The sequence below is a fragment of the Myotis myotis genome, unplaced genomic scaffold (assembly GCF_014108235.1).
Source record: "Myotis myotis isolate mMyoMyo1 unplaced genomic scaffold, mMyoMyo1.p scaffold_m19_p_43, whole genome shotgun sequence".
In the NCBI taxonomy this organism is placed as follows: domain Eukaryota; kingdom Metazoa; phylum Chordata; class Mammalia; order Chiroptera; family Vespertilionidae; genus Myotis; species Myotis myotis.
The window spans coordinates 83,156-95,497 of NW_023416350.1; the positions used below are offsets into that span (position 1 = coordinate 83,156).

The following is a 12,342-nucleotide window of genomic DNA, read 5'->3' on the forward strand; positions in this document are numbered from 1 at the left end:
AGGGGTGAAAAAGGGGTAATTACGTGGTGGCAGGCGAAAGACCCCGGATGTGTGGTCCCGGTAGCTGTCACCCTCTCCGGGTGGTGATCCTCCATCTGTGAGGCCATTTCAGACCCAGCGCTCCACAATGATGTCCCCACAGGGAGGAGGGTGGCTGAGGGGACACCAGGCTCTTGACTGCAATGCATAGCCTGAGGTCCTCTCTGGTGCCTCCACAAGGCGTTGTGAGGAGGGGATGGCAGCGACAGGAGAGCTGCCCCTCACTTGGGCAGGAACTCAAGCCCCTCCCCCAGCCTGGGCTCTGCACCCCCCACTGTATCCCAGCCTCCCCTCACCAAAGTGGGGGAGCAGAGAAAGTGTGTTAGAGAAAGGGTCAGAGTGGGGGTGGCACAGAGAGGACCCCTGGTGGTAGGGGCGGATGGGAGACCCAGAGAGCCAGACTGGCAGGACTTCAACAGGCTGAGAGGGCAGGATTAGGACCGTTTATCCATTTATTCAGAGTGGGACAGTGCTGCCTGGGGCAGGGGGCGGGGTGGAGAGAGAGAGAGAGAGAGAGAAAGAGAGAGAGAGAGAGAGAGAGGCAGAAGGGGTGGAGCCTGTAGAAGCAGACAGGCAGGGAGGGGTGGGCAGGGGGCGGGCGAGAAGCTGCCAGTCCAAGCAAACATGAGGCAGCTGCCAGCCCTGCCCGGCAGTCCTGATCTCCTGGGCTGTGAGGAGGGGAGGCCGGCCACCGTCTCCTTCAGCACCCGGGATGCAGCGCGCCAAGGTAGGCGGTGGCGGGGCTGGGGGCTTGTGGGCTGGGGGCTGCCTCGGACCACCCAGGGACCTGTTGTTTCTCCCTTTCTGAGTGCATCCCTTGCTGTCCCCTATAGGATCACTTTGGGGAAATAAGTTGTTGGGGTGTCCTGGCTGGGAGGCTAGACTCCTGGGGTCCCATTTGGGTGGGAGAGAGTTTTTAGGTGTTTGTGGGACAGAAGCTGGACAGAGGAGAACCTGGGGTCAGCCATGTGGCTGGTCCTGCTCTGTGAGGTCCCTGAGCCTGGCTCCATAGCCCTTAGAGCCGGGACCCTGCGTGCTGGGAGGGAGTGTCCTATGCTCGAGGGCTGGCCACCGATGCACCATTTAATGATTCAAGTAATGAATGAATGCCTACTCCCTAATGGGCCATGGGGACCCTAACAAGGACACATGCTGAGAGTTCTCACTCTGGGGGCTGTTGGGAGTTTGGAGAGAGAGAAAGCAAGGGAAATGCCCGGGGTGGGGGTCAAGATATGGTGACAGGGTAGTGGGAGGGATGCATAATAATTAAGTGAAGAAGGAGGGAAAGGAACATAGCTGACCCCCAGAAAACGTCCCGAGGCCGTGCGAGCTCCTCATGTGCCAGGACCGTCTCTCTGCAGCAGGAAGTGGCACCGAGAGTAGGTCTGTGTGCATCAGAACGTCCCAAATAACAATGTTCTGAACAAGGCTGGTTGCCTTTCTCTCTCAGGCAGAAGTCCAGAGGGGGCAGAGGAGGGCGGGCACGGAGGGCCATGGTCAGCAGGGACGCAGGCTCCATCGGGCTCCCTGGCTCCCATTCTGAGGGGACCTTACGGGCCCACAGGGCTGCAGGAGCCCCAGCCAGCACTGCAGGCGGTAGGAAGAGGGCAGAAAACTAATACAACCCCAGTCTTCTGAGAGGGGAGAGTGGATGCCTCCAAAGATGGACTCCTATCTCTCACCCATGAGAACAAGGGGTGAACGGTGGGCTGTGGCTGACTTCAGGCCACACTGCTCAGAGCCTGGCCACCCCTGCCCCGCCTAGTCCATCTCCCAGGGCTGCCAGGAGGATTAGCAGAGGTGACAACACAAACCTCTTCAAGCTTGGCAACAGGGCAGGCTGAAGGGGTGCTTGTTCTCCCAGCAGCCCCGGCGGGCAGGCAGACGTAGAGGAACAGCACCTATTCTTAGGTGCACACACTGCAGGCTCAGTGCACACACACACACCGCTGCCAGCACAGTCCCTGCCCATCCGCAAGTCAGTGCGAGCACGCACCGCATGGCCACACGCAGCACCTGCCCCCGGCGTCCTGGGCTGCACAGTTGCATGTAGACAGTCATCCTCTTGCCTTGCCTCTGCCCTAACGCCCAGAGCTCATCCTGGGAGCTTGGCCGGCCCCTACCGGATGGGTGGTGGGAGTAGCTCATGTGTTCCCCTCCAACAATTGCACCTGGCCCTCCCCTTGGCCATTGTGACCCCACACTGCCATCGCCCTCCTCCTCCTCCACAACTGGCTCCTGTCCCTAAGGATCTCGAGGGGCCTTGCACCTGCCAGTAGCCTTCCTGTGACTGGAGCAGGGCCCACACCTGCTGGTGCAGGGCCAGGCATGGCCAGTGGTCCTTGAGGAAGCTGCCCCTGGGCCATTTACCAAGGTCAGCAGGAGAACCGGTTGTGAAATTCACCTTCACTAGCGGCAGGAGGGACTGCAAGTCAGGGCGCAGGCTGCCTGTCACTGCCACGGCCAGGGCCCAATCCTCGGCCTCCTGCATGCACCCTCCTGTCATGCATGGGCCCTCACAGCAGCCCCAAAGGGCAAGCACAGTCACTGCCCTCTGCAGACACCGAGGCTCAGAGGAAGGAGCAGCCTGTCCATCATAGCACCCAGACTTGAACTCTGTGAGTAGTGGGCTCTGCTGGAGTGGGCATGCCTGCGGCCCGGGGTTCATGCCTGCTGCCGGGGTTCCAGGGAGTGCGTCCTGGGAACCTCTACCTGCCAGGCTGCAGCCTTCCTACAGGGCACTTTCAGGAGGTGGGCCCTGACTTGCTCCCTCAATCTGCCCGGCTGGAGCTGAGGCATGAATCAGATGCCCGAAGAGGCTCTGACTGTTCTCCAGGTGGAGGCTGGGAGGTCAGGGCTGGCCCTGTACCTGCATCATCTCCCTGGACCCATGTGCGGCCCACGAGGTAGCTCTTGGCATTGTACCCACTTCACAGATGAACCTGAGGCCTGCCCTAGATGGCAAGTGACATAGCTGCAACTGGGATTTGAAATCTGCTGTCTTACTTCCCTAGGGCTGGGGGAGGGGGGGTCCTGGAGAGGACTGCAGGGGACAGATGCACACCTGGAACCAGGTGGCTGAGGACTGGCTCTCTCCCAGCTGGGGGCTGGCTCTGTGTGCTTGTGGCTTTGAATCCTCTGAACCCTTTAGTGACTGCACGCAAGCAGGCCCCACACCCAGCCACATCTCCTGGATCAGCCGTACAACTTGGAGCCTCCAGAGCCCCTTTCTGGGATGCAGGGCCAGAGCTGCAAAGAAAAGAACCCGGGGTTTGTGAATTCAGGATCCCTTTTCTTAGCAGAAGCTTCTGCAAGAGTGGGAGCTGCTTTGCAGACTCAGTCTGGCTTGGGGCACTCGGGCCCCCTCCCCCACCATGTCAAGGCAGCCCGGGTGAGGCCCAGGAGCAGCTGCTGAGCCTGATGTGACCTCTGTGAACCACAAGGGCCGCCTTGATTTCCAAGGCAAAGAAAGAAGAGGGGGGAGAGCTTGGCAGGTCTCCCTTCGCTGGTCCCAGACAGGGCAGGAAGGAGCCTGAGCAGAAGGAGGGTGCAGTGTGAAGTGAGTCACTGTGCTGTACTGCTCCCCTCCCCCACCAGCTCCCCATCCCCGGCTGACTGATGTTCCCTCCAACAGGTGCATCTGTCAGCGGTGATCAGCCCACGTCCTAGAACCACAGAGCAGCCACGGGACAGGGAGAGAACCCAGGGGCCCTGCAGGCACCAGTGTGGGATGGGTCGGGGCTGAGTAGAGCTGAGGCAGGATAGCCAAGAGGGCCCTGTCCCACCTCCCAGCTGGCCTGGCCTCCCCCCTTGGATCTGCTGCTTCAGGTCTCTGCCCAGCCCCTCTCTATTAGGCTGGCCTGTGCCCATGTTGGCTCAGCTGGGCACAGCAGCTGCTGGTTCTCTCCAGCCTCCTCCCCAGCGCTGCCCCTCACCCCAGCGCTGCCCCCCACACCGCCCTTCCCCATCTTTCTCACATGGGCACTTCCAGGGCATCAAGAGGCAAACGTGGGCCCCCCTGCTGCTGGTGCCACCTATGCCCAGTCCATCCTGGCCGTTTTACGATTCTCTCGAGATGGGCAATCTAGGCAGGGACTCCAGAGAGCCAATGCTAGCCGCAACTCTTCCCTGTTGAGTCTGTGGGCTTGGGCAGGGCCCATCCCCCACCCCCTTGGGCCTCAGTTTCTGCATCTGGGACTCAGGTTCACGTAGAGCCTTTGTTCAGCCCACACATTAAGTCAGGGCCGTGTGCTGACCAGTGGGGCTGGGTGTCGAGGTCTGGATCACCTCCAAAGGTGCCATGACGTAGATCCCCGCCCACATGCACAACATCTGTGCCCTGGCCTGTCACAGTGCCCTGCATGTACCATTTTCCAGGAAACCTGGGGCCTGGAGAGGTAATGTGGCTGCACCTGTGGGCTGCTAGCCTGACTCAGTCCCAGCCTTACACCAGCTGACCTTATGTCCTTGGGCGAGTTATGCAGCTCCTCTGTGCTGAGGTCTCCTCACTTTCCTGAGGAAATATTATCAACCCTTAGACAATGAGATCTTATACCAACCCTCTTAGCACAGTCCCAGGGGCACAGTGAGAGCTCCATGATGCCGGGAAGTGTCAATGCCCCTGTTTTCTGGTGACTGGGTGGAGCCCGGAAAAGGCCGGACAATAGAATGTGGTCAGTGAGCAGCTGGGGGTGGGGGGTGGGGACCCCTGGGTTAGTGAGACTCTCCCCTCCTGGGCAGCACGGTGGCAGGGAGCAGATGATTTGTGTCCTGGCCCAGGTGGCAGTCATCAGAGGCCAGTTCTCCCCTCTCCTGCTCCAGGGCTCTGAGAGGGGTAGCGCCAGGTGTGTGTGTGTGTGTGTGTGTGTTCAAGCACGTGCCCATGCAGGTGTCTGCAGGGACTCATGACAAACCCAGCTCCCCCTCATCAGCCAAGCTGCCTGGCCCACATCTGTCTCTGTCCAGGGGTGGGTGGAGAATCGAGGATCCCAGAAGCCTCCTGTTCCAAACACTCAGGGCCGCATGACATGACGCCCACCGCCACTTCCTGCCATCTGTCCCAAGTGATGGAAATAGAGCAGGCGATGAGTGGGTGCTCAGTGAGCCAGCCTGCGCTGCAGCACCCCATGGGTGAGGGCCAGGCAGCCCCTACCTGAACAGGCCTGTGTGTGCCCTAGGGCAGTGGTCGGAAAACTGCGGCTTGCGAGCCACGTGGGGCTCTTTGGCCCCTTGAGTGTGGCTCTTCCACAAAATACCGACTTCTGCGCATGGGCCACGAAGTTTTAATCGCACTGTACATGCGCGCCCGCACGTGGTATTTTGTGGAAGAGCCACACTCAAGGGGCCAAAGAGCCACATGTGGCTCGAGAGCCACAGTTTGCTGACCACCGCCCTAGGGCAACTCTGCTGGGAGGAGAGAGACTGGGCTGGAGCCTGGAGCCTGTCCCTCTCACAGACCAGGCCCAGCATTTCCTGTCTGGAGGGAGAGGCTCTAAACCTGAGCAGTGCTTTCAAATGGACTGAGGGGCTTTAACAAACCGAGCAGTGCAGACAAGCACTGCAGCCCTCAAGCAGGCAGGTGTGGGCACTCCAGGCGCTTCTGATGTGATGCTAACTGAGCAGAAAGGCTGGGTCTCCCTGCCAAACACCACGGGGCCATGGGCTTGGCCATGCCCCTGGAACCGGGTGGCCAGGCCCTCTCTTGGCATCAGAAGGGTGAAGAATAGTGCTAATCACTCCTTTTGGAGGCTTTGTGCATGTCAGCTCAGTTAACCTTTCCCACAGTCCTGTGCGGGCACATTATCATCCCCATTTACAGATGAGGAAACTGAGGCTCAGCTGGTTCAGGTACTTTGTCTAAGGTCACCCAGCCAGGAGGCGAGGGCCTAGAGTTCAAGTCCCTGTCTGGCTGACCAAGACCTCTCCCCACTGCTCTTGGTGCCTGAAGTAACAGTAAGCAGCCTGAAACCACCCTCACCCCCTCCTAAGTGCGTCTTCTGAACCAGCATCTGCTGGTCCGAAGCTGTTCATGCTGCTTTGCATCCATACGTGTCTTGGGAGACGTCGGCCGTGCCTTTCACATAGGTGCTTACTCACATGACATCAGATCTGGGAACGGAGCCTAGGTATCGTAACTCAGGTGGACCGGGGCCCTCCATGGCCTCCAGCTGTGCACCCCATCCCCGCAGCAGCCTTTGTCTGCAGGTGGCCTCTGCCAAGCCTGCTCTGGGCCATGCTCAGGGGTTCTCAGAACAGCTGGTGAGAACCATAGACTGAACTGGCTGTTCAAAGGTCTTGCCTCGGTTCGCCCCCAACGCCTGACCAGATGGGCCCCACAGGATAAGGCTGTGTCCATGGGGCAGGGGGCTGTGAACTGTGGGCACCTGACCTTTCAGGGGACCTGTGGGAAGTGGGGAGCCATGAGGTGGGATGTTGGGCCCAGGTTCGTGCTTTGTTGAAGGTGATCTGGCCTGGCAAGTGTGGTGAAGACTCTCAGAGGATGGTGCTCCTGGGGCAGAGGCTGTACTGGATTCCGGGGGAGCTGGAAGGCATGAGGGTTTGCTTCCTACATCTCCGTGGTGACGTTTCAGCTGCTGAGGAGTCACCTCGACCCCCCATCACTACCCACATCTGCAGCAGGTCCTAAACACCGGCACACAGTATCTCTGCCACCCATCCCACTGCCGGGGTCTGGCTCAGCCCCCCTTTCTCCCTGGGCGGGAGCAGCCCCCCAAATTGGCCTCCTGCTTCACTGTCCCCCAACCCTCCTAACACTCCACCAGGCCGCCTTTCTGAAACGACTCTGCCTGGCCCTGGCTGGGAGGGGGAGGGAGAGGGAAGCCGGGGGCAGTGCTGCCCAATAGAACAGCGAGCCACAGGAGCCACTTCAAATGTCCGGGTGGGTCCATAGAGGACATTTTTTAAAGAGTGAGATCATTTTTAATAATGTATCTTATTTAACCCTTTGTAAATATCATCATTTCAATGTGCAATCGACATAAAAACTACTCACGAGCCATTTTGCATGCTAGTAAGTAAAGGCTTGAAATCCAGTGTGTGTTTACACTGAGGGCACATCTGGAGTTGGACCAGTCACATTCCAAGTGCTTGGCAGCCACAGGTGGCCAGTGACCACCGTGGGGGACAGAGCCTGGCCACCTTCAGTGGGCCTCTCGGCCTCTAAGTTCCTACCTGTTTATCCTCTGCTTTCACCAATTTTGTTTTATCTGTGCTATTGTTTTTTTTCTTTAAATGAACTCACATTTTAAGCTTTGACAAGCAATTCTAAAAGGGAGTCTTTAAGTCATTATTGTAAATGGAGGGCTGGTAGCAGTTGCTGAAGTAGGTGTCGATCGAGTGTAAATGAATCAGTAGGCCTCGGCTGGAAATACATGATGAGGATCCATTCAAGGGTCTTCCGGTTTATAAACCCCAAACACAACTAGGCAATGCCTAAGGGTCCTGAAGAAGAAAGAAAAGCTAAGAGTCTTTATAGAAAAAACGACATTCTTGAGAAGAATCAGTCCTGCCTTCCTAGCTTCTGGGTTGGTCTAGGTAGGAGATAATCGTTAAGATAGCTGATAGTCTGGATGGTCATGTCAGGCTGTTGGATATGTGACCATTCTTTTCTAAGTCCTTCAGGGGGTGATCAGAGGGTTATCTGTAGTATTTATATCATATTTATATATGTGTAATCTCCAGGCCTAAGTGGAGAGTTAAAAATTTCAAGTTCCCAGTTTACTTAAAGCAAGAATAGAATCATTTCCTCACATCCCAGTCTACTTGATTTTAGTAATTTAGCAGCTTGACTACAGTAAGTCCATTTTATTTCTTCACTCTTTCCTCAAAAGTAACCATAGCAACATCACCAAAATGAAAACAATAACCCGTCCGTATGTTGCCTACGGAGGATATTTTTTCCATTGCTTTTGTAAAAGAGGGGGACCATCGGGAGCTAGAGGGGTGCTAAGTCATCTCTTGTGCCAGGCAGAGGTAGCTCCTCGGTGCCCAATGGCAGAGCCAGCCTGGGGCCATTTCTCCCTGGAGCCAGTGACCTCCAGTCAGGCCCCCTGGGACACACCTGAAGTTGAGCAAGTTGGGCTGAGTCCTCCTTGACCTCGAGTGGGGAAGAGCACAGCACAGGGCCTGGGGGAGCTTGGTAAGCAGGCGTGAGAAAGAAACCAGGGCAGGGTGTGGGCTGCAGTTGGCTGATCTGGAGGAGGGTCTAAGTGACCTCAGGAGATTGGTGTGCACATGAAATAAGGCACATAGTAGGTGCCTCGCCATGTGGCATCCTGTCTGTCCCTCCCCTGCTCCTCATGGGCAGGGGACTTGGAGGGACTCTGAAACCTGCCCCTGGCCCTCTTGTTCAGGCAGGAGCTGGAAGTCTCGGGGCTCTGGGGTGAGTGTTAGGGCCTGGCCCTGCCTACCTGCAGCCTCTGCCCAGAAGGAACCTTGTAGACCTCAGAGGAGGTAGCAGGTCCCCAGTGCCAGCCTAGGGCCATTTCTGGGACCTGGACCGGATGTGCAATGGGGGACTCAGCATGACCCAAGGGCCCAGATTTCTGGCTTCATTGGTCTCTGTCATTCAACCCGGGCCATTCCCTGAGGCCCATGAAAGATGGAAGCTCTGTCTCCTGTTGCAAGGACACTGACATCAAGTGATGGGGGGAGGGAAGGTAAATTATGGAGAGTATCATGGGACTTGAATCCAATCAATAGTTAATATTTATTGAGGGCTTTGTGTGTGGTTGTATTTTTTTAATACTCTTTTGTGTGTGAGTGTAAGAGAGCATTTTTGACTTGGAACTTGAGATAATTGTAGATCTTCATGCAGCTGAAAGAATAATACAGAGAGATTCTGCGTATTCCCCAGCTCCCCTGATGGTAGCATCTTGCAAAACTGTAGTGCAAAGGTCACAGTGGGACATGACAGTGGTGCAGTCCACCAGTCTCATCTGGCCTTCCTAGTTTTACACGTGCTCGTTGTGAGTGTGTGTGTGTGTGTGTGTGTACATGCGCGTGCACTTAGTGTTTGCGATTCTATGCACTTAGGTAGCTTTGTGTTTCCACCACCGCAGTCACAACACAGCGCAGGCCCATCACAAGCATCTCATGAACTGCCCTTGTACAGCGCACCTCCCTCCACTGCCTCTGCCCCATTATTAACCCCGGCCCACTAATCTGTTGCAGTGCTAAAGTTTTGTCATTCTATAGAAATAGAACTGTGCAGTATGCGATCTTTTGAGGTTGGCTTTTTCATTTAGGATCATTTCCTAGAGAGTCATCCAGTTTATTGTTTGCAACAGTAGTCCATTCCTTTTGTTGTTGTTAATCCTCACCTGAGGATATTTTTCCCATTGGTTTTCAGAGACAGTGGAAAGGAAGGAAGGAGAGAGAGAGAGAGAGAGGGACATCTATCTGAGAGACACATCAATTGGTTGCCTCCTGCACATGCTCTGACTGGGGGCAGAGAGCGAACTGTAACCCAGGTACATGCGCCCTTGACTGGGAATCTAACCCATGACCCTTCAGTGTGCAGGCCAACGCTCTAACCACCATGCAGGCCAATGCTCTAACCACCGAGAGCACTAGCCAGGGTAATAGTCCAATCCTTTTGATCACTGCCTAGTACTCCATGGTGTCACCTTAAAAAGGGCATCTTGGGCCTGTCTAGTTTGGGACTATTCCAGGTGAAGCTGCTGTGCACATTTGTGTGCAGGCTTTGTTCATTGGGATAAATGTTCAAGGGCACAATGGCTGGGTTGGGTGGCAGTTGCATATTTGCTTTTTAAGAAGCCACCAACTGTTTTCCAGAATGGCTAACGCATCACATCAGGATCAGCAAGCCGCAGTGAGGTGGCTTGCCTGCATCTTTGCAGGCATTTGGTGCTGTCACTACTTCTCAGCCATTCCGATAGGTATGAGTGACATCTCATGACAGCTTTCATTTGCATTTCCCGGGAGGCTGATGATGCTGAACATCTTTTCATGTGCTTCTTGGCCACCTGTGTGTCCTCCTCTGGGAAAGGTCTGTGCGGGGCTTTGCCATCTTCTCACGGATACTTTGTTCTTTTAATGTTGGGTTTTGAAAGTGAGGACCTCCTGAGTGCTGGGTGCTTGATGGGGAAAAGAAATTCACACAAAAGGCCAGGGCCAGCCCTCAGAGCTGACATGGGCAGGGGAAGCGGGAAACAGACAGAAAACGCATCAGAAAACTAATAGATAAGATAAATTCAAACGCCATGCATGCTGTAAGGCACTGTAAATGCTGAGATTGAGCCTGCATGAAGGAGGGCAACCTGGAGGTGAGGGGAACTCCTAGTACCTGACCTGAAGGGGGCCTGACAGAGAGAAGAGGTCAGCCTGGACAGTCCAAGGGATAAAGTGTGCAAGTGGAGGAGGGAGTGTGCAGATGGAGGAGGGGGGTGTGCAGGTGGAGGGGGGAGTGTGCAGATGGAGGAGGGAGTGTGCAGGTGGAGGAGGGAGTGTGCAGGTGGAGGAGGGAGTGTGCAGGTGGAGGAGGGAATGTGCAAGTGGAGGAGGGAATGTGCAGATGGAGGAGGGGGGTGTGCAGGTGGAGGGGGGAGTGTGCAGATGGAGGAGGGGGGTGTGCAGGTGGAGGAGGGGAATGTGCAGGTGGAGGAGAGTGTGCAGGTGGAGGAGGGAATGTGCAGGTGGAGGGGAGTGTGCAGGTGGAGGAGGGAATGTGCAGGTGGAGGGGAGTGTGCAGGTGGAGGAGGGAGTATGCAGGTGGAGGAGGGAGTGTGCAGGTGGAGGAGGGAGTGTGCAGGTGGAGGAGGGAGTATGCAGGTGGAGGAGGGAGTATGCAGGTGGAGGAGGGAGTGTGCAGGTGGAGGAGGGGAATGTGCAGGTGGAGGGGAGTGTGCAGGTGGAGGAGGGAGTATGCAGGTGGAGGAGGGAGTGTGCAGGTGGAGGAGGGGAATGTGCAGGTGGAGGAGGGGAATGTGCAGGTGGAGGGGAGTGTGTAGGTGGAGGAGGGAGTATGCAGGTGGAGGAGGGGAATGTGCAGGTGAAGGAGGGAGTGTGCAGGTGGAGGAGGGAATGTGCAGGTGGAGGAGGGAGTGTGCAGGTGGAGGAGGGAATGTGCAGGTGGAGGAGGGAATGTGCAGGTGAAGGGGCATGTGCAGGTGGAGGAGGGAATGTGCAGGTGAAGGGGCATGTGCAGGTGGAGGAGGGAATGTGCAGGTGGAGGAGAGTGTGCAGGTGGAGGAGGGAATGTGCAGGTGGAGGAGGGAGTGTGCAGGTGGAGGAGAGTGTGCAGGTGGAGGAGGGAATGTGCAGGTGAAGGGGCATGTGCAGGTGGAGGAGGGAATGTGCAGGTGAAGGGGCATGTGCAGGTGGAGGAGGGAATGTGCAGGTGGAGGAGAGTGTGCAGGTGGAGGAGGGAATGTGCAGGTGAAGGACAGCAGGCTGTGCTGGGCATGTGAAGAGCAGGGTGAGGTCGTGGCAGGCAGATGAGATGAGGCTGACCAGGGTGAGGCAGGGCTTGACTGGAGTGGGGCTCTGCAGGTTGGACCAGGTCATTGGGGTTTTATCTGAAATGCCCCTGGGTGTGCTAAGCAGGGTGAGGGGGGATTTCATTCCTGTGGGTGTCTCCTCACTGACCCCACGGTCCTAGACTGTTACCTCCCTCACAGAGGCCCAGTGGAGTGGAGGGTGATGTGTCATCTCTTGCGCCCCCCTCCCTTCGGTGCCCCAGAGCCTCCCATCCAAGGGGCGGGAGCTGGAGTGGCTATAACAGTCCCTGACAGCCCAGCCAGACCCTCTCCCAGACAGACAAGTGTCAAATATTCATGAGGATGAGAAGCTGTCACTCCCCTGCCCTCTCCTGAGTCCTAGTCCACAGGACTCAACCTCTCCTGGCGGTTGTGTGGCACTGCCCCAGCTCAGCCACTGTGGGCCCCTCATTCCTACTGTGAGGACCCCCTTCATAGAGAGTGGCTCACAGGGGCCCAGGCCCTCAGTCATGTGGAGGACCTGGCCCACGGCTCCTGCCATCCTCCTCCCTGGACGCTGCTCAGGGAGAACACACCGGGGCTCCTAGCCCGGGAGCACAGCGGAGCATTTGTGAGCAGGGGCTGGGCCATGACTCGGGGGCTGGGGAAGCCCTTCTCAACTCTCCAGGCCTCTCAGAGGGCCTGGCCCCAGGAGAGCCAAGCGGCTCATGGCCAAGACCGCCTGACTGTGGAACCAGGAGCCATGAGCGCTGTGGTCCTGAAGTGAAAGTCTTCGCTGGGACTTCTTTCCTTATCTTTAAAATGGGGTGGCAACGCCGACCTC

The 12,342-nt window shown here is 56.8% G+C and overlaps 1 protein-coding gene across 5 annotated transcripts in view; it reads left to right on the plus strand.

The window, feature by feature from the left end:
* The first annotated feature begins 653 nt into the window (after positions 1-653).
* Positions 654-12,342, plus strand: part of KCNIP3 (potassium voltage-gated channel interacting protein 3) — a 70,870-nt gene continuing 59,181 nt past the window's right edge. For all 5 annotated transcript variants that reach the window (XM_036306786.1, XM_036306788.1, XM_036306791.1 and 2 more), the window contains exon 1: positions 654-766. In XM_036306786.1, coding sequence (XP_036162679.1) covers positions 752-766 — 15 coding nt within the window. In that variant the 5' untranslated portion in view covers positions 654-751. The remainder of the gene's footprint in view (positions 767-12,342) is intronic.